The sequence below is a fragment of the Eptesicus fuscus genome, chromosome 18 (genome assembly GCF_027574615.1).
Source record: "Eptesicus fuscus isolate TK198812 chromosome 18, DD_ASM_mEF_20220401, whole genome shotgun sequence".
NCBI lineage: Eukaryota > Metazoa > Chordata > Mammalia > Chiroptera > Vespertilionidae > Eptesicus > Eptesicus fuscus.
Window position 1 is genome coordinate 41,425,017 of NC_072490.1, and position 18,239 is coordinate 41,443,255.

The window sequence follows — 18,239 nt, forward strand, 5'->3', positions numbered from 1 at the left end:
TCCCCAAAAGAAACTGTTTTAATTTAAAATAGCTCAAAAAACACAATGACAAGGAAGCACTGGTTCGCCTTGGGTGCAGTCTCAAATCAGTGCTGACTTAAAGCTAGGTCCTCTCTTTCCAAGAAAGAGAAGCAGAGAACAAAGTTCAATCTACAATGGGAAGGGACAGAACAAAAAGAAAACCACCAAAGGGTGTTTCCCAGCAGCCTAAATTAGTCTTCCTTTAGGCCACTCCACTGGAAATGCTCATTCTTCTATAAGAGTCGTTTCTTCACAACTTCATTTTTTTAAAACTGCCATCTGCTGAATGAGAGATGCTCCCCTTTCCACTGGCAGGAGAGCCACTTCTGTGCAGTGTTTGCTTCCTCACTGTGGGACCTCCTTCCCTGAAAGTGCAGAGAGAGCAAGCCGACACCTGCAGGGCCCAGAGCCCCAGCGCTGTTTCAGCTCCACTCACAGAGCAGGCGAAGGGTTTGCTGCATTTGTGCTTCAAAGATACAGCTCACTTTGGTTGTCCTCAGTTGGCAAACTGCTCATAAAAAGCAAACTTGATCCTCTCTATGTGATGGCAAAGTTTGATGGCAGGGCCTAATTTTAAGTCCATGCACTCTTGAACGGTGGGAAGGGTAAGGAGCAGCAGGGCCTGCCCATCAATTTCCTGTTAAAACACAAAATACAAATTATTTACGATGTGCACATGAATAGCAGCTCAATCATGATAGCCCCAGTCACTTTGGCTTAGTCAAAATCAGAGTCCCTGTGCTTTCATTACTTTTCCCCTTTGAATAAGTATCACACTTTTCCTTTTAGACGCCTCTCATAGTCCTCTATACCAATGAATCTTCATAATTAATAACAAAGTTTTACCAAGGATAAGACTCCACTCTACAGTTTCTGCTCTGCAGAAATTCAGGAAACTAACTAGCCTTGTAACTAGCAATTAAATGCGTCAAAAGAAACATTTTAGAGGACTCTTTCTAAATCTGAAAGGTATTAACAATAAACTTCAATGTTTTCCTTCTCTATAACATTCATAAAAGCTTGGTAAGTTCTTCAAAGATGTTAAGCTTTGAATCTCCCCAATTATCAAAACAAACTTATTTCAATATTTATTTAAGGCCACAGATATTTCTGTCTCAGAAAACTTGCCTTAAAATTTATCACAACTTCAGAGCCTAATATATTACAGATGTTATTTTCTTAAAATGGGCAAACTGTTATTTTGGAAAAGAGGGGGACAATAAGCATGGCATACTTAATTTTAAGCCATTTAAATATTTGCGGGATGGAAATAAATTCTTAGGAAAAATGAGAATGCAATGAAATTTGCTTCAACTATGAAGGAAGTCAGATAAATAACTTTTTGACATATTTGTATTCCTAAAATGGGTACTAAAAGAGTTTTTTCTTTTGCATAGAAATACTAGTATTCTTCCTAAGACTTGTAAATAAATTGCTAGTACACCCACATTCCTTTGCTAAAGAAACATATTACTGAAAATGAACGGTGCCGGTGGTTACCTGGTCTAGGAATATCCTTGCTAATGGAGCGCAGTCGGTGGATCTGATGAACCGCACCACATCCGCCACACTCCACTTCAGGGGGTTACTGTCCAGGTGCAGCCCTTCAGCAACTTCAATCCTGATTTCCTTCATTCCCCACAACAAAATCAAACCAAATGGTGTAAGAGTTATTATATTCTTTAAGTCTCTCTCTTTAAATTCATAACTCCTCAAGGCAGGATTTAAAGTGGTTTTATGAGGTGATTTCTCCCAGCAAAGATGGCAAAGGCCCATATACACTAGGAACTCAGGAAATGTTGGTCTTTTATAATAAGAAATATCAGTGGGGAAATTTTATCTCAAAGTTTCAGAAGAAATCATTTGGACAATTTAACAGAGAAAAATCACTTTTAAACAAATCTCCCATTTGTTTCTCAGTCAATTTCAACTCACTCTCTAGTGGGTGCTAAAGTGAATGGGATGATATTTCCAATGACAGAAGTATTAGCTAAATTGTCAGGAGAAATAATTTGTTTCTTCTGTTCATCCTATATAATAAAGAGGTAATATGCAAATGGTTGTTACACCGTGATGTGTAATGACCAAACAGCAGGAGGGCGGGGCAGTGAACTACAAGCGGAGAGCTACAGGAGGGTGGGGCAGAGAGCTAAGAGCTGTGGAGAGCTACAGGAGGGTGGGGCAGTGGGTGGAGAGCTACAGGAGGGTGGGGCAGTGGGTGGAGAGCTACTGGCAGAGAGATACCAGCGGCGGTGGGCCGGGCAGCCCCCTGAGGCAAGCGGCAGTGAGCTACTCGCGCACGGATTTGTGCGCTGGGCTACTAGTAGAATATATTTAAAAAGCAACCCAGTTTTAAAACACTAACTTACTGCCATTCTTTAGTGTGTATGTGTTATAAAATATACAGATATGTATATGTTAAATATACTAAACAAGATGGCTTAACCAGAACAAAAGGATAATTTATTTCTACAAAACCATTATATTTCTATAAAACCATTTATGAAAAATATTAAAAAGGAAGTTTTCCCTAAACTAAAAGGCTACAAATAAGTTAGCAATGAAACATTCTTTACTCAAGACAAGCAGCCACTCTGAGACCTTCCTCCTAATAAACAGTTCATCTCCAAATAATCCTTGATACACAAATAAATAACTGAATGTGGAATCAATTTAAAAAGCAACCAGGAAATTCAACTGAAGCCTGTAATGAAATGAGTGCAATGCCCACATCGTTAACAGTTCTATTCTAGACAGAAGCCCGAGAGAGAAGCGTGCACTGTAAAAAAGGGGGCACCTTTGGTGAAGGAGGCTTGTTCTCATCATCAGAAAACGAAAAAGACCGGAGCTCCCTTTTCCTCCTTTGTCGGTCTGCAGGCAGTGATGTGGATATCTCACTTTGGGTGGGAGAAGAGGAACATGACTTTTTTTCTGACATTTCTGACTCTTCCTGTAGCTCGTCCTGCTGCTCAGAAGTACTGCCCTCACTTAGAGAATCGTCATCTCCTTCATCGGGGTCATCCTCATCTTCACCCCCACTTCCCTAGAGGAAAATGAAAGAAGGTTCATTGAAAATCAGGACAAACCAGTGCTGGGGCCACAAAACCACCTTCTACTGGCCAGGGATCTCAGTGAGAAAGACCAGGTATTCTTCCTGAGTTTCTAGATGTTACAGGTAAATCAGATCTCATACCTGAGGAGAGCCCACCGGGGTATTATCAACAGATGCAGAGGAGCGTTTCTTCTTATGAACAAAAACACTTTTCCGCCTCTTTCTCCTCTTACTGGCTTTTTTCAGGGCACATGCTAAGTTACTGTGCCCACCAGGCGGCCTCCCAATTCTTTTACTTTTCTTCTTCCCATAATAGTGTGCTAAATGTGAATGACAAAGAAAAATGAAGCAGTTCATTATGTTTGTGCACCTCAAACTACAAGAGATTCTGTTAGCCCAGCAGAAAACAGGTACACTGTATTTGATTCAAGTTTAAATTTCATACAAGTGGAATAATCTTAACTGTAGAGACCTTAGATGTACAGTTTGATTAGTACTAACAAATGCATAAGCCTGAATGATCCTCCCCGCACCAAGACACAGACCATCTCCATCAACCTAGAAAGTTCCTAGGGCCCCTTTTTAGTCAGCCCCCCTCACAAGAAGCAACCATGATCCTGATTTTCATCACTATAAGTTAGCCTGTCTCACCTCTGGAACCATGCAGTAGGTACTATTGTGTGCAAGGCTTCTTTCATTGACCATAATGTTTTTGAGGTTCATCTTCGCTGTTGTGTGTGTAAGTAGTTCATGCCTTCATATTGATGAATAGCATTCCACTGTATGACTATCCCAGTGTATCTATTCTCCTGTTTGTGGTACCTGGGCTGTTTTCAGGCTTTTCATTCTGTGCACGGTTTTTAGTGGGCATGTTTTCCTTTTCCTTAAATAACTAGGAAAGGAATTGCTGGATCATATGATAGATGTGTGATTAACTTTTTAAAAAATATATTTTTTTATTGATTTCAGAGAGGAAGGGAGAATCATTGATCGGCTGCCTCCTGCATGCCTCCTACCGGGGATTGAGCCCACAACCTGGACATGTTCCCTGACCAGGAATTGAACCATGACCTCCTGATTCACAGGTTGATGCTCAACCACTGAGCCACACCAGCAGGGCATGTATGATTAACTTTTAAAGAAACTGCCAATTTTCTAAAAGGGTTGTATAATGTTATACTCCCATCAGCAATGTATGAGAGATGTAGGTGCTCTATGCCTTTGCCAGTATATGGGATTGTCAGTCTTTTTCATTTTAGCCAATCTAGTGGATATGCAGTAACTTCACTGTAATTTAAATTTACATTTTCCTGATCACTAACGATATTATGTTTTCATGTGCTTATTGGCCATTTGCATATGTTTTTCTGTGATGTGTCTATATTCAAATCTTTTATTCACTTACTGTTTCTTTCATTTTAATTGAGCTACTGGAGGCCCGGTTCATGAAAATTCATGCACTGAAGGGGGGTCCCTCAGCCCGGCCTGCCCCCTCTCACAGTCTGGGAGCCCTCAGGAGCGGGAGGTGACCCGGTGATCAGGGAAGGCGATGCCCCCATCACACCTCTGCTGCTGCCACTGCTGGCAGCACAAGCCTCAGCTGGCCCTGGTTACCTGAGCCACGGGTGGCCCTGGGCAGCTGGGCAGCCGACATCCGAGGCTTGCCTGCACCTCAGGCTGGCCCTGGGCGGCTGGGGGGCTGAGGGAAATAAGGGATTCCGGAGGCAGGCCGCCATCTTGTGGCTGTGGGTGCTGCCATCTTTGAGGGTGTGGCAGTCAATTAGCATATTCCCTCCTTATTGGCTGTGGGTACTGCCATCTTTACAATGGTGTGAGGGTCAATTAGCATATTCCCTCTTTATTAGATAGAATAATTCACATAACATAAACTTCATTATATGAAAGTGTACATATTCAGTGGTTTTTTGTATATGCACTATACTGTACAACCATCACCATGATCTAATTCCAGGACATTTTGTTTCTCTCTCTTTTTTTTAATTGAGATAACAGTCACATAACATGCAATTAATCATTTAAAAACACAGGGTGGGGCAAAAGTAGGTTTACAGTTGTGACTATGCAAAACAGTTTATTCTTGTATTACTATTAATTTACTAGAGGCCCGGTGCACGGATTCATGCAATGGTGGGGTCCCTCGGCCTGGCCTGCAGGGATCGGGCCGAAACCAGCTCTCTGACATCCCCCGAGGGGTCCCGGATTACGAGAGGGCACAGGCCAGGCCGAGAGACCCCACCGGTACACAAATCCATGCACCGGGCCTCTAGTATGCATATAAGATCTTTGGTTAATCTCTTTCCTCCATTCCCCTCTCCCCCTTTCCCTCTGAGATTCATCTGTCTGTTCCATGTTTCCATGCCTGTGGTTTCCATGAGCGTCTGCCTCCTGGTGATCAGTGCACGTCATAGCTACTGTGAGCGGGTCGCTTAGGCTTTTATATATAAAGACTGCATTATTTTCCATATGAACAACTGTAAACCTACTTTTGCCCCACCCCATACAATTCAGTGGTATTCATATTTTACAACTACCACCTTTCTTTTAACTGCAAAACTTCTCTTTTTATTGAGTTGTGGCAGTTTTTAATATATTCTGGAGAGTTGTTACTATATATAAAGAATATTTTCTCCATGACTATAGCTTGTCTTTTCCTTTTCATAAATGATGTTATTAAGAACAAAAGTGTTTTAACCCAGCCAGTGTTGCTCAGTGGTTGAGCACTGATCTATGAACCAGGAGGTTCTATGAACGAAGAAGTCACAGTTCAATTCCCAGTGAGGGCACATGGCCGGGTTGCAGGCTTGGTCCCCAGTGGGGGATGTGCAGGAGGCAGCAGATCGATGATTCTTTCCCATCATTGATGTTTCTATCTCTCTCTCTCTCTCTCTCTTCTTTCTGAAATCAATAAAAATGTATTTTTAAAAAAGTCTTTTTTTAATTTTGATGTTTAACTTAATTTTTTCCTTTATGTCAGTGTATTGTGTCCCTCTCTTAAGAAATCCTTGACTAACCCAAGGTCTTGAGGAAATCCTCCGTTTGCTTCCAGAAGCTTTACCTTAGACTATGACATAGCTTACATTGCTTTTCATATTTAGTGAGGTAGGAGACAAGGAGTTTTGCTTGTTTTTTTCAATTTTGATATCTAACTGTACCAGTGCCATTTGTTGAAAGAATCCCGCCCCCCCCCCCACCCCTTACATTTGTCATCTTTGTTGAAAATCATTTAACTATATAAGTTTGGCTCCACTTCTGGACACTCTCCCTTGTCCCTTCACTCTACCTGACCATTCTTTCATCAACACCCAACTCTTGATTACTAATTACTACAGTTCTATGGTAAAACTTGGAAGTCAGACAGAGTAAGTCCTCCAACTTTATTCTTCTTTTTTTCAGGAATGTTTTGCCTCTTCTAGGTCCTTTGCATTTTCATATAAATTTTAGATTACAGAGATAATTCTAAAATTGAAACATACATTCTAGCTCTGTTATATACTAAAGTAATATTAATATACTGTAATTTTTACCAAAAAATGAATTCCAAAGGATATAAATCCATTTAACATCACTCAAATTATTAATTGAGAAAAATTATAAAGACTCCTAATATCTAGTCTAATTTCACTATATCATTGTGAAAGATAAGTTGAGATAAAAGGCATAATAAAATCCATATTATCTTCCAAAGCCTCAAAGTGGTATAGTTATATACACACTTGCATGAATAGCATATTTCACTTACCTAGTAATAACTGCAACTTTTTTTTTTGGCAATTTGCTAAACTAAGTGCTGAATCTAACACAATAAGCTAAGACAATCTCTACCCTTAAGAAATTTACAATCCAATAAATATAAACAGAAACTAGAAGGTTACTCTTCTATGATTTATCATTCAAGTCCTGATTGTAAAACTCATCATGCTAAATATGGCCCTTAGATCAACAGTATCAGCAGCACCTGAGAGTCTGTTAGAAATGCAGACACTTGGGTCCCAGAAACCCACACACCTGATGAGTCAGAACCTCCCTTTAACAAGATCATCAGGGAATTTGCATGCATGATAAAGTTTAAGAGGCACAGAATGAGAGCCCTAGAAGCAATCTTCAGCCGAAACTGGTTTGGCTCAGTGGATAGAGCATTGGCCTGCGGACTCAAGGGTCCCAGGTTCGATTCCGGTCAAGGGCATGTACCTTGGTTGCGGGCACATCCCCAGTAGGGGGTGTGCAAGAGGCAGCTGATCGATGTTTCTCTCTCATCGATGTTTCTAACTCTCTATTCCTCTCTCTTCCTCTCTGTAAAAAATCAATAAAATATATTCAAAAAAAAAATCTCTAACATACATACTTAAAAAAAAAAAAAGCAATCTTCAAATTTATCAAGATAAAGTCCTGCTCTGTGACATCAGGGCTTGTATAATTTAAGGAAAGTTAGGAACAGAATTTTGTAGTTGGATAACAGTGCCTAGAAAAAGTTCCAAATTGGAAATTTCATCCTTTATCACTTGCTTTTTTGTTGCAGTTTCACAAGAGAGAAGAAAAACAATGAGAAGGAACAGGTGTCATTATATGATTCAGAGTGAGATCTGCAACCACCCCTCCTACTATTTATGCCTCCCAAACACTGTGGCTTCTTTGCTGCTCCTCACAGACACTAAGCATGCTCCTGCCTCAGGCCTGTACTCTTGCTACCCCTACCCAGAACATTCTCTACCCCTACATCTGTGCAGCTGGCTCTCTGGCTTCCTTCAGGTTGTTTCCTTTTAGAAAACTCTCCTACTTTGCTCATCCTGCTTCATTTTTATCCACAATGCTTACCCACCCTATATTTATTCATTTGTTTATCTGTCTCCCACATTAAAATGTAAACTCGTATGGGTGTGGGGTGGGGGGGGACAATGGTAAGATATGTACACATATAATACCTTAATAAAAAAAATTTTTTTTAAATGTAAACTCAATGAGAACAGAAATTTTTTTCCTTTACCCTTATATCCCAGTGCTAGCACAGTGGCAGCACACAGCAGGCACAAAATAAACACTTGCAGATTGTATGAATGAATTACATATCCTAATACCTTCAACAGCTAATTTATATACATGCTAGATACAAAAGTTGGCAAAATCTGGCACAAGATCTATTTGGTATAGCTCTCAAGCTAAAAATGATTTTTAGATTTTTAAAAGTTTTTTTTAAAAAACGTGAAAATAAAACAAAAATATGCAACGGAGATCACATGACCCACAGCCTAAGATATTTATTATCTGGCCCTTCACAGAAAAGTTTGTATACCTCTGCTATATGTGTGTCTGCAAAATAAAAACTTTCCAAGATATAAGGCATGGTCAGCTGCTATAGCTAACAAATCTGAAAAACATGACTCACTATATTTGGTCTTTGTAAGTACAGAGCAGTTCTCAGAACACTTATCCAGAACCATCCGTGGACCGAACAGATTGGGACAGCATTCCAGTTTGACACAGGTTTGCCGGCAGAATTCAGTCACCCGATCTGCTGTTTTCACTATCTCAACAGTAGCCCGATAACTCTTTCCTTTGTATCTGCCATTGGAAGACATCAGACACCAAGTTTATTGGGCTAGTGATTATCCAGAGAAAAGTCAAGTGTATTAATATTTGCTTGTTAGAATATAGAATATTTCTGCTTGTTAGAATATTCTATGTCTTTTATATTTTAAGACTCTGAAAATAATATGGAGTTATATATTATATACTTACATTTACAATCTAGTAAGCTATGACAACTAAAAGCTGAGTTACTTAAATTGGCAAAATAAGGGTCCTGCTTTCTGTTCCTAAGTTTAAGGTTCTCAAATAGTAACTTCTACACTAATAAAAGAAAAGTGACTTTCACTGTCTTTCTTTACCCTCAGGCAGTATCGTCAGAGTGTGGTCTGAGGCCCAGTGAAACCTGACTACTGTCATACACCCATGACAAGTTCAGGGCAGAAAACAAGAGTAAACGTTTATGAACTTGCACAGTAATTTAAAAAAGAAATTCTATGTTTCTAAAATCTAGTAACAATGAAAACTGTTCTTGAATTCTATGCCTTTTAAATGTCATACAATTCATTTTTAGCATATCTTATATGTTGGCCCATGACAGAATGGAAACTTACAAGAAAACAAACCTGGGCCTTCACCACAAATAGCTGAAGAAGCACTGCCCAAGAAACCTGAGTTCTCTAATGTTACCCTGGGAGAACTGATTCTGTGACCTGCTAAGGATGCAGATGCATAAAGGCGGAGGGGCCTACTCACTTGGCTTTGAGGACTTCCCCACATCCATGCCACACAGAGTCTTTGTCCAGCTGCAGCTCCCGAAGGACACGGCTGGGTTTGTAAGCTGCATTGATAAGTAAGGTGAGGACCTGTGCTCCATTTTCAAAGCAGAAATATGGGTTGGGAAGGAGAAAAGCAGACCATTAGAACCTTGCTATCCCTTAGCATGTCATTTATGACATTAATTCTAGTCACATTAGTTAACAAAATAGTAATACTGAAGAGATGACAGCTGATCAAAATTGCAAATAAGACAGTAATCAGACTCTCTGAAATATTTAAAACATGTCGGTCAGAAAGAATGGAACCATGATTTAAAATTACTCTAGCATGTGCTTCTGAGTCTGTTCCCAGTCACAATACTCAGAAAACTGGATTTCTTCGGGACACTTTGTGGACAGCCGAGCCTTCGTGTGGGTGGCGGAGTCGGGCCGAGTGCCAGCCCCCCAGCCCTGCCTTGCCATTGCACCCCGTGGGCTGAACAGTTCGGTGCTCCTCACATCGGTTACTGGCACTGTGGCATCCAGGCAGGAAGCTCTGCAAGTCCAGCAGGCGCGCAGCTGTATCCCGGTCTCGGATTAATGCCACACAGCCTCTCGGTCACAGACTGACTGTTCTCACACCGACTCTTGCCCCGTTCCCATGTGTGCTCTGACAGAGACGTTTTACACTGACAGAGGTGAGCCTGCTGTGTGAATGACCGCTTAGGTGGAGGTCCCGGGGGGCCGAAATAATGTCATGCCCGTCACTGTCCAACACGAGAAAAGTTAATCACTTAGGATAAAACCTAAGGGCTGTCACTTCCATGGCATGCAGTGAGATCTTTGCATGAATGCGTTTATGAAACTGCTGTGAGGTTTCTAAGTTCTTTTGCTCTAGGCCAGAACCTTACCTCTCTGAGGACCAGAACACAGTTTCCAGGTCCCACACATTGAGGCAGCTCAGCGATTCTTCCTTTATTAAGATATGGCCCTGAGAAGCAACGGTGGTTGAAGTATATCTTTGGACAGCAATATTTTCCATTAATCATAACTGGGAAATGAAAAGAAAAAAAACACAAATATTCAGAACAGTCATTTTTCCAACCCCTATTTTCAAAGTTGGGTTACTGTGGGAAAAACAAGCATCTGTACCATTATATAATATTAGAAATTACATATTTTGATGTTTAACATGTTATCTGAGAGTGCCCTTAAAATACTTACAACAACTCTATTATAGAGCTTATCACTGCTAAAATCAGACAACGTCCTAAATTACGTGCAGATTAACTCCTGGGTTAGTGACACTGTTCTAGAGCCTTATACTTCTATCAGTCAAGGAAGTGGAAGATTTCTTCCAGAACCCATGATGATTCCTGACAACCAACTATTCAATAATGGACTCTGGAATATTTCCAGGGGGTGATGGTGAATACTATCCAGAACCCCAGTTCATCCCCTTAAAAGCACCACACTACTATAACGGCAGCCTTTATGATGTGGGTGTCCTCCCATTTGTGGGATTTCTCAGAGGGCTGAAAGTACACTGCGGTCACATCTCTAATTCTTTCAGTACTGTGGGGTATAACTGGGCCTAGAGACCCCTCTCTTCAACCATTTTTATATATGAATACTGTACTTCAATATAGTATTTTTTAAAATTCCCATCATAGTGATTGGCAATTCAGCAACTGAATGTAAAAAATTCAAAGACACTAAAACATCTTCATTTTATATCAAACAGCGAGAAGCTTTTCTGATGGATACTGTTAGCCAACGTTAAAGAAAGGAGGTGTGTGTGCACTGCCCACTGTCGGCAGGACCCTGCAGTACATAATGCTACTAAGAATGCAGTCTTGGAACACGGGTCAGTATGTCGGTGTCCACTTCTGCATGTGAACTCTACCACCCAGATCCCCCCTTTCAGGATTAAGGCACTTACGCTCGCTGCTGCTGGGAATGTGGACAGTGTATAGCTCTGGGCTGAAGTCTATCCTGGAATTACCCTCACTCAGTCTAGGCCTCCCTCACTAGGAGAGCCACCCTGCCAAAGACCCCACCCTTTGTGAGGTGGAGAGGGAGCAGCAGCCTATTCCCAGGAACTGCCTCAGTTAGGGACGAGTCTGAGTGGCTCTAGCAGTGCCAAGGCTCCCTGTGGGACTGGAATTCTGTTACTCTGAATGTGGCTCAACTTCTCCCTCTGCCCAGTCCTGCTTCCTTTACCCCTCCAAGGAGTTGTCCCCAAAAGTACTCCCCAATAAAACTCCTTCATATAAATATCATTCTCAGACTCCTTTTCCAAGGTAACCTGACCTATCACAAACCCCAAACTTGACTACTGCCATGTGAGAGATATTAATGTCTCAATTCTGTAGTTTCCGTGGGCATAGTAATACATCAAAAATGAGTTACACAGCCCTGATCCTCTTATGTATAAATGATATAATGAAAAGGCAGTGGGTAGAAGAGACCAAAAAAATGCAGGTTTTCGAACTTGAGAAAGATCTGAGTTCCATTCCTGACCCTTCTACTCAAACTGTATGATCTCTCTAAGCTTTGGTTTCTTTTCTTTTCTAGGCATTTACTACCTACCATCCAGATGCCCAACCTGTGCTAGAAGACACACAGCCAAGATGCTAAGCGTAACACAACGAGCACAGTGGGAGGCAAGAGTAGTTCTGGGGAGAGATTGCTGGCCTCCGAAAAGAGCCTTGTCAGTGCTTTTTTAATTGTGAAATACATATATACAGACTGTGCATATCATACAAGGGTTTAGAGAAGAATAAACACTCACCTCGCAACCACCCCACTTAAGAAAGAGCACTGCCTGGACTGTTTCTTTTTTTTTTTTTTTTTTTTTTTATTGACTTTTTACAGAGAGGAAGGGAGAGGGATAGAGAGTTAGAAACATCAATCAGCTGCCTCCTGCACACCCCCTACTGGGGATCGAGCCTACAACCAAGGTACATGCCCCTGACTGGAATTGAACCTGGGACCTTTCAGTCCACAGCCCAATGCTCTATCTACTGAGCCAAACCAATCAGGGCAAGCCTGTTTCTTTATCTAAACTCGGGGATAATAATATTGACCTCCGGAGCCCTTGGCACCCAGTAAGTGATCAGTCTTAAGACTCCTTTCCCAAGGTAAGCTGACCTATCACAAAACCCAAACTTGACTGTGGTCATGTGGGAGATATTAATGTCTTAATTCTGTAGACATTGTAAATGAACAAAGATGTCAGCCTAAAGATCATTGTTAATAAGTATATCTTAAGACAAAAATCACAATTAAGAGACCCCTCTGAAGCTACATTGCGTAAATCAAATGTATTGTTTATTTTTAGATACAGTCCGTTAAAGAAAAGAAAGGTCCCTCTTTCCCTACGACTGCATGCACTAACTCATACCAGAGTCTGTGGAGTTCAGCTCCCGACTCTTCAGGCCCTCATGGACAGTCCTCGAGGATGGCATTCTGAGTCAAGAAAACACAACAAAATAGTAAGATAATCTGTAAAGTCAGTAAAGTGTGAGGGTTAGTTTCCTTTCAGACTAAAAAGAAAGCAAAGGTGGCAGATTGCAAAATCTGTAACAGAAGGTGCTTCCTTGGCAACTGTGCACAGCCCAGGGAGCCAACGGTCTACAGGCAGAGGATGCTGCACGTTCACACAAACTTCCATTCGTATTAGCAACAATCACAGAATTCCTTCTGGGATTCTAAAAACGCAAGTAGACTATTTGTTGTTTTTAATTGTCAAAGAACAGAAACATTTTTAATATAGAGTCTGTTTTCTTCCATCAGTTTAAAAATTAAAGACAAATTATATTATTAAAAAAGAGAATTACTGTATTTGCAGCAATCACTGAAAAGACTAATTTATCTTCTTAGAATACTCCCTGACTAAAACTTTGGATCAGTCTTGACAACTAAGTCAAGGAAAAATCCAAGGCCAGATTTTTGTCACTGCTATCACTACCTAGATTAGAACTCTGTGGCCTTCCTACTTCTAGTGTCAGTTTTATTACTCACATAGCCACAAAAGCAGATATAAATTTTATAGGATTTGCTACCACGAGAATTGTGTCCCTTTACAATCCATGTCAAAGACCTAATCCTCAATGTGCCTGTATTTGGAGACAGGGCTTTTAGGAGGTGAAAGGGTCGGGCTCTAATCCAATAGGATTGGTGGCCTTATAAGAAGAGGAAGAGAGAAGGATCTGCTTCCCTCTCCATCCTTTCCATGTGAAGACCCCGTGAGAAAGTCTGCCAGCGAGGAAGAGAGCCCTGACCAGGAACCAAATTGATCTCGGACTCCCCAGACTGCAGAACTGTGAGAAGTAAATTTGCCTAAGCCACCCAGTCTGTGGCATTTTGTTACGGTGGCCTGAGCAAACTAATACAAAATTGAAAACCCAGTATTTAAAAACAACACACGTACACCCAGAAACCCTTACATTTTTAAGGCAACACTGACCAGCCGCTTCTCTGAAGCTGCGTAGGCAGATGTGCTACGGAGAGCCTCCTGACGGGACACAAAGGCACTCCTTTCACACGCCTCTCCCTTTCGACTGTCTTCTAGCGCCAGTGTTCCACTGTCACAAGTCACGTCCTACTTTACAATTTCTGCTCTTCCTTAATAAATCCCAGCATGGACACTCTATTTTCTCTCTTATTCAAATGCCTCCCAGCTCTCAAAGCCAAAGAAAACTCAATTTGGGGAACATCTTGAGAGTGGATTTTACCCTTCTGTATATAATGCCATTTTAGGAAATGTATAAACTGTAAGGAGAAGTATGTAAACTATCAAAAGCTGAATTAAAGGATTATGCTTCCATCTGAGAAATTAACACGTGAGGAGATATACTCTTAATTATTTCTTTTTCTAGAAATTCTAACTTTCTAATATCAACTGTTCAAACATACTATTATATTACTTACTGTTTTTCAGGCTGAACCACGGCAATTTTCCTTTGTTTGTGGACTGTAAGAAGAAAACAATAATGTGTATGTCAAGAAAAAAATAAAAGACAGAGGAAAAGTTACATATGTATTAACATAACATTAGCATATTTGAATCCTATATGTATATATAACTAGCAAGTACTATAAATAAGTGCTGATGTGTCTGAATAGCTAGACTAAAGCACAGTTTCTGGGTCTTTAAACAAAGACCAAAAATAAGGTTCCCTGGGTCAATCAATTCCCATGAATATTTTTTAAGCAGGAATAGATATTCAAAATAAAAACTAGTTTTGACAAGGGTGCCAACACACACAGTATGGAAATTAGTCTTTCAACCAGTGGTGCTGGAAAACTGAATATCCACATTAATGAAGTTGGACCTCTACCTTACACCACATATAAAAAGTAACTCCACATGGATCAAAGACCTAAACTTCAGAGGTAAAACTATAACACTCTTAGAAGAAAACATAGAGGGAAATATTCATGTCATTGGATTTGGCAGTGAGTTCTTGGTTATGACAACAGAAGCACAGGCAGCAAAAGAAAAAATAAGTTGCACTACATCAAAATTAAAAAGTTTTGTGCACCAAAGGACACTATCAAGAGAAGTAAAGGCAACCCACAGAATGGGAGAAAATATTTGCAAGTAATATTTCTGATAAAGAATATCTAGAATATGTAACAAAATCCTACAACTCAACAATAAAAGAAAACACAATTAAAAATGGGCAAATTATTTGAACAGACATTTTTCCAAAGAAGATACACTAATGACCAATAAGCACATGAGAAAATGCTCCACATAACTAGTCATTAGGGAAAGGCAAATCGAGACCACAGTTAAGATGCCATCCCCACACCTACCAGGATGGCTATTATAAATAGCAAACAAAAATCCGCAGAAAATACGTGTTGGGAGAATATGAAGAGAGTGGAACCCTCACCGTTGCTGTAAATGTAAATGGCGCAGCTGCTTTGGAAAACAGCCTGTCAGTGTTACACACCGAGTGCTATTCTCAAGGGAAATGAAAACCTACGTCCACATAAAAATCTGTACAAAAATGTTCATTATTCATAATAGCTTAAAGAATGAAAACAATCCAAATATCTATCAACTGATGCATGGATTAACAAAATGTGGTACAACAATGGAATATTATTCAGAAATATAAACAAATGAAGGATTAATACATACTAAAACATGAATAAACTCTGTATACTAAAAGAAGCAGTCACAAAAGACCATATAGTGTACGATTTCATTCACAGGAACTGTCCAGAATAGGCAAATCTATTGAGATGGGAGTTAGATTAGTGTGGGCTAGGACTGCAGGGCAGGAGGCAAAGAGGTGATTGCTAAGGAGTGTGGTTTTCTTTTGAGATGATGAAATGTTCTCAGATTGACTGTGGTGACAGTGGCAAAACTCTGTGAATATACTAAAAACCACTGAACTGTATACAGTAAGTTCTCACTTAACATCTTCAATAGATTCTATGACTTCAAGCAAAATGACATATAGCAAAACCAATTTCACCACAGGCTAATTGATATAAACAAGTGTTAAGTTCTTATGGCATCTCATCAATTCTGTAATGAAATGATGTTGAACAAACCACGTTATTTGAGGACCTGCTATACTTTAAAAGAGCAAATTTTATGTTATATAAATGGTATCTCAATAAAGCTGTTTTAAAAGGGGGTGGGGAGTGGGTCACTTTAGCATCAGGTTACAGAAATACTCCGGCTTCCATCTTGCTCAACCTCTCTTGCTCTCTCACTTGTTGGCTGATGATACCCTACTGCCATGCTGTGAGCTCCCCTAGAAAGAGGGCCACCTGGCAAGAAACTGAGGAAAACCACCAGCCAACAGCCAGCAAGAAACGGAGGTCCTCGGTCCAATAGTCCACGAGGAAATGAGTTCCTGCCAACACTCCTCTGTGTCCACTTGGGAGCAGGTCCTCCCCGAGTCGGGCCTGCGGTGACGGCAGCCCTGGCTGGCACCTGGATTGCAGCCGTGAGAGACGGACCCGGAGGACCCGCTAAGTTGTGCCCAGATTCCTGACCCACAGAAACAGTAAGATGATAAATGTTTGTTACAATAAACAATTTCCTATACATGAACAGATAACCAGAATATCACTTTGTTTTTCTCTGAAATGTCCAGATTCATCCTAATTGGTAGCAGCCACACAACAGATTATTTAACAACCAACCCTCTGGCCCAGAAAGACAGGTACCTCGTGCTCGACGAGGAGTGCTGAGGGGATGGCCATTGGTTTCACACCAGCCCAAAGGAAATATATCCATGGATTCCACACTCACTATACATTCAGGTATAGGCTTCTTAGAACCTGCTTAGATTAAAAAAATGTTTAGGCCACTGAATACCCTTTTTCATAAACCACTTTCTAGACAATCAATGTTCTACTGTGTATACAGACACAAAGACTCTTAAACAAATTCCTTTCATACGTAAGTCATACTTTTTCACATGTGACAAACATTAAGAAAAAAAAGTTAACCTCATGCATAGCTATATAAAGACTTAAATGGGTGGTGAATATATAGGTGATCCTTAAAGAATAGCAAAAAAAAAAAAAAAAAGAAAAAGAATAGCAAATAAGCAACTGAAACTACCAGCGGTATCATTCAGATGGTTGACAAATATCAGTCAACTCCAAGAAATAATTGGAAAATGGCAAAAGTGACAATTCTATTCAACATCAATTGTGGCACATGGGACAAGCCACAGGCAGATCAGTGAATTCGAATCAGGAAGTGACGTAGGTAAGTTGCTCAGCTGGGGTTAAAAAAATAAAGTTTATATTCAACACTGTCCTTGATATCTGTACCAAATGCCAGTTCTACAAACTGGAAACAGAAAGTACTGAGTCTATTTGGCAGCTGAATAAAAACGAAACCCAGGCCCACACAGTAACTGCAGAGCTGAGTACGTGCCCTGTGCCTCTGTCTACAAAGGCAGAGTAATAGTCAACAGTTGGCTGTCCAACTGTTGACTATTACTTTTAGTATAATATATCTCTTAATTTACATATTTTTTGGTTCTAATGGATGGGGACAGCCAAAATATCATCTCTTGAATGAGTTAGTTGTTAATGCACGGGCCCATATAGTTTGGTCAAATAAAAATATATGCTATTTGACTTATTCTTTCCCCTTCAAGAAAACAAGGGACTCTAGTAAAGGCTTTTTATTTACATTCATTTCTTAAAATTTGAAAGGCAAGAACAAGAAAAGAAATGCTTACCTTAGGATCGCACATTATAAATTAGAAGTCTGAACAAGAGTCCTCTTTAGCTAATCGATTAAGTTTAACAAACCACGTTACAGGGGTGAACAGAAAAGGCGGAGAAGAGTGGCCCCGAAGGCTTCTCAGGGCACTGGCACTCACCCTCCAGCTGGAGCCACAGGTAGGAGCCGCGCACGGCGCTGACGGTGGCCACGCACACTTCCTCGGGGAGAAGGGGGTTCACCGCCTCAAGCTTCATGTGCTCCTTAAATTCGTGCTCAGAAACTGACTAGAAGGTAAGTCCAACACATACTAAATATTAACTCATGAGCTAATCTGAGAGACCTCTGAGAGTGAATCCTAGAGTAATACTTTAAGGCTATAAGTCTATTTTGCTTTGTTTTGTTTCTTAATGAAGTAACGGGAAAATGTCTTTCTTTTTGGTGTTATGGGCAGTCTCTGAAGTCAGATATACCTGCATTACTGCTTCCTTTGTAACCTTGCTCAAGTTACGTAACTTCTTTTGACTCAATTTCCTCTTATGTCAGATGAAATTGAGAACACCTATCTCACTGGGTCAGTATGATGTTTCCATAAAATAAAATACCTAAGGCTCTGTGCCTGAATCAAATGGCTTCTCACCACTATTGGTTC

General features: G+C 40.4%; 1 protein-coding gene across 3 annotated transcripts in view; it reads right to left on the reverse strand.

Moving 5' to 3' along the window:
- SFMBT1 (Scm like with four mbt domains 1) overlaps positions 1-18,239 on the reverse strand; it is a 109,941-nt gene continuing 91,702 nt past the window's right edge. For all 3 annotated transcript variants that reach the window (XM_054729417.1, XM_054729416.1, XM_028152838.2), the window contains exons 11-21: positions 17,748-17,874; positions 16,573-16,686; positions 14,308-14,350; positions 12,779-12,843; positions 10,284-10,423; positions 9,371-9,480; positions 8,475-8,650; positions 3,215-3,393; positions 2,819-3,064; positions 1,522-1,650; positions 1-658 (exon numbers count right to left, since the gene is read on the reverse strand). In XM_054729417.1, the coding sequence (XP_054585392.1) occupies positions 518-658; positions 1,522-1,650; positions 2,819-3,064; positions 3,215-3,393; positions 8,475-8,650; positions 9,371-9,480; positions 10,284-10,423; positions 12,779-12,843; positions 14,308-14,350; positions 16,573-16,686; positions 17,748-17,874 (1,470 nt within the window). In that variant the 3' untranslated portion in view covers positions 1-517. The remainder of the gene's footprint in view (positions 659-1,521; positions 1,651-2,818; positions 3,065-3,214; positions 3,394-8,474; positions 8,651-9,370; positions 9,481-10,283; positions 10,424-12,778; positions 12,844-14,307; positions 14,351-16,572; positions 16,687-17,747; positions 17,875-18,239) is intronic.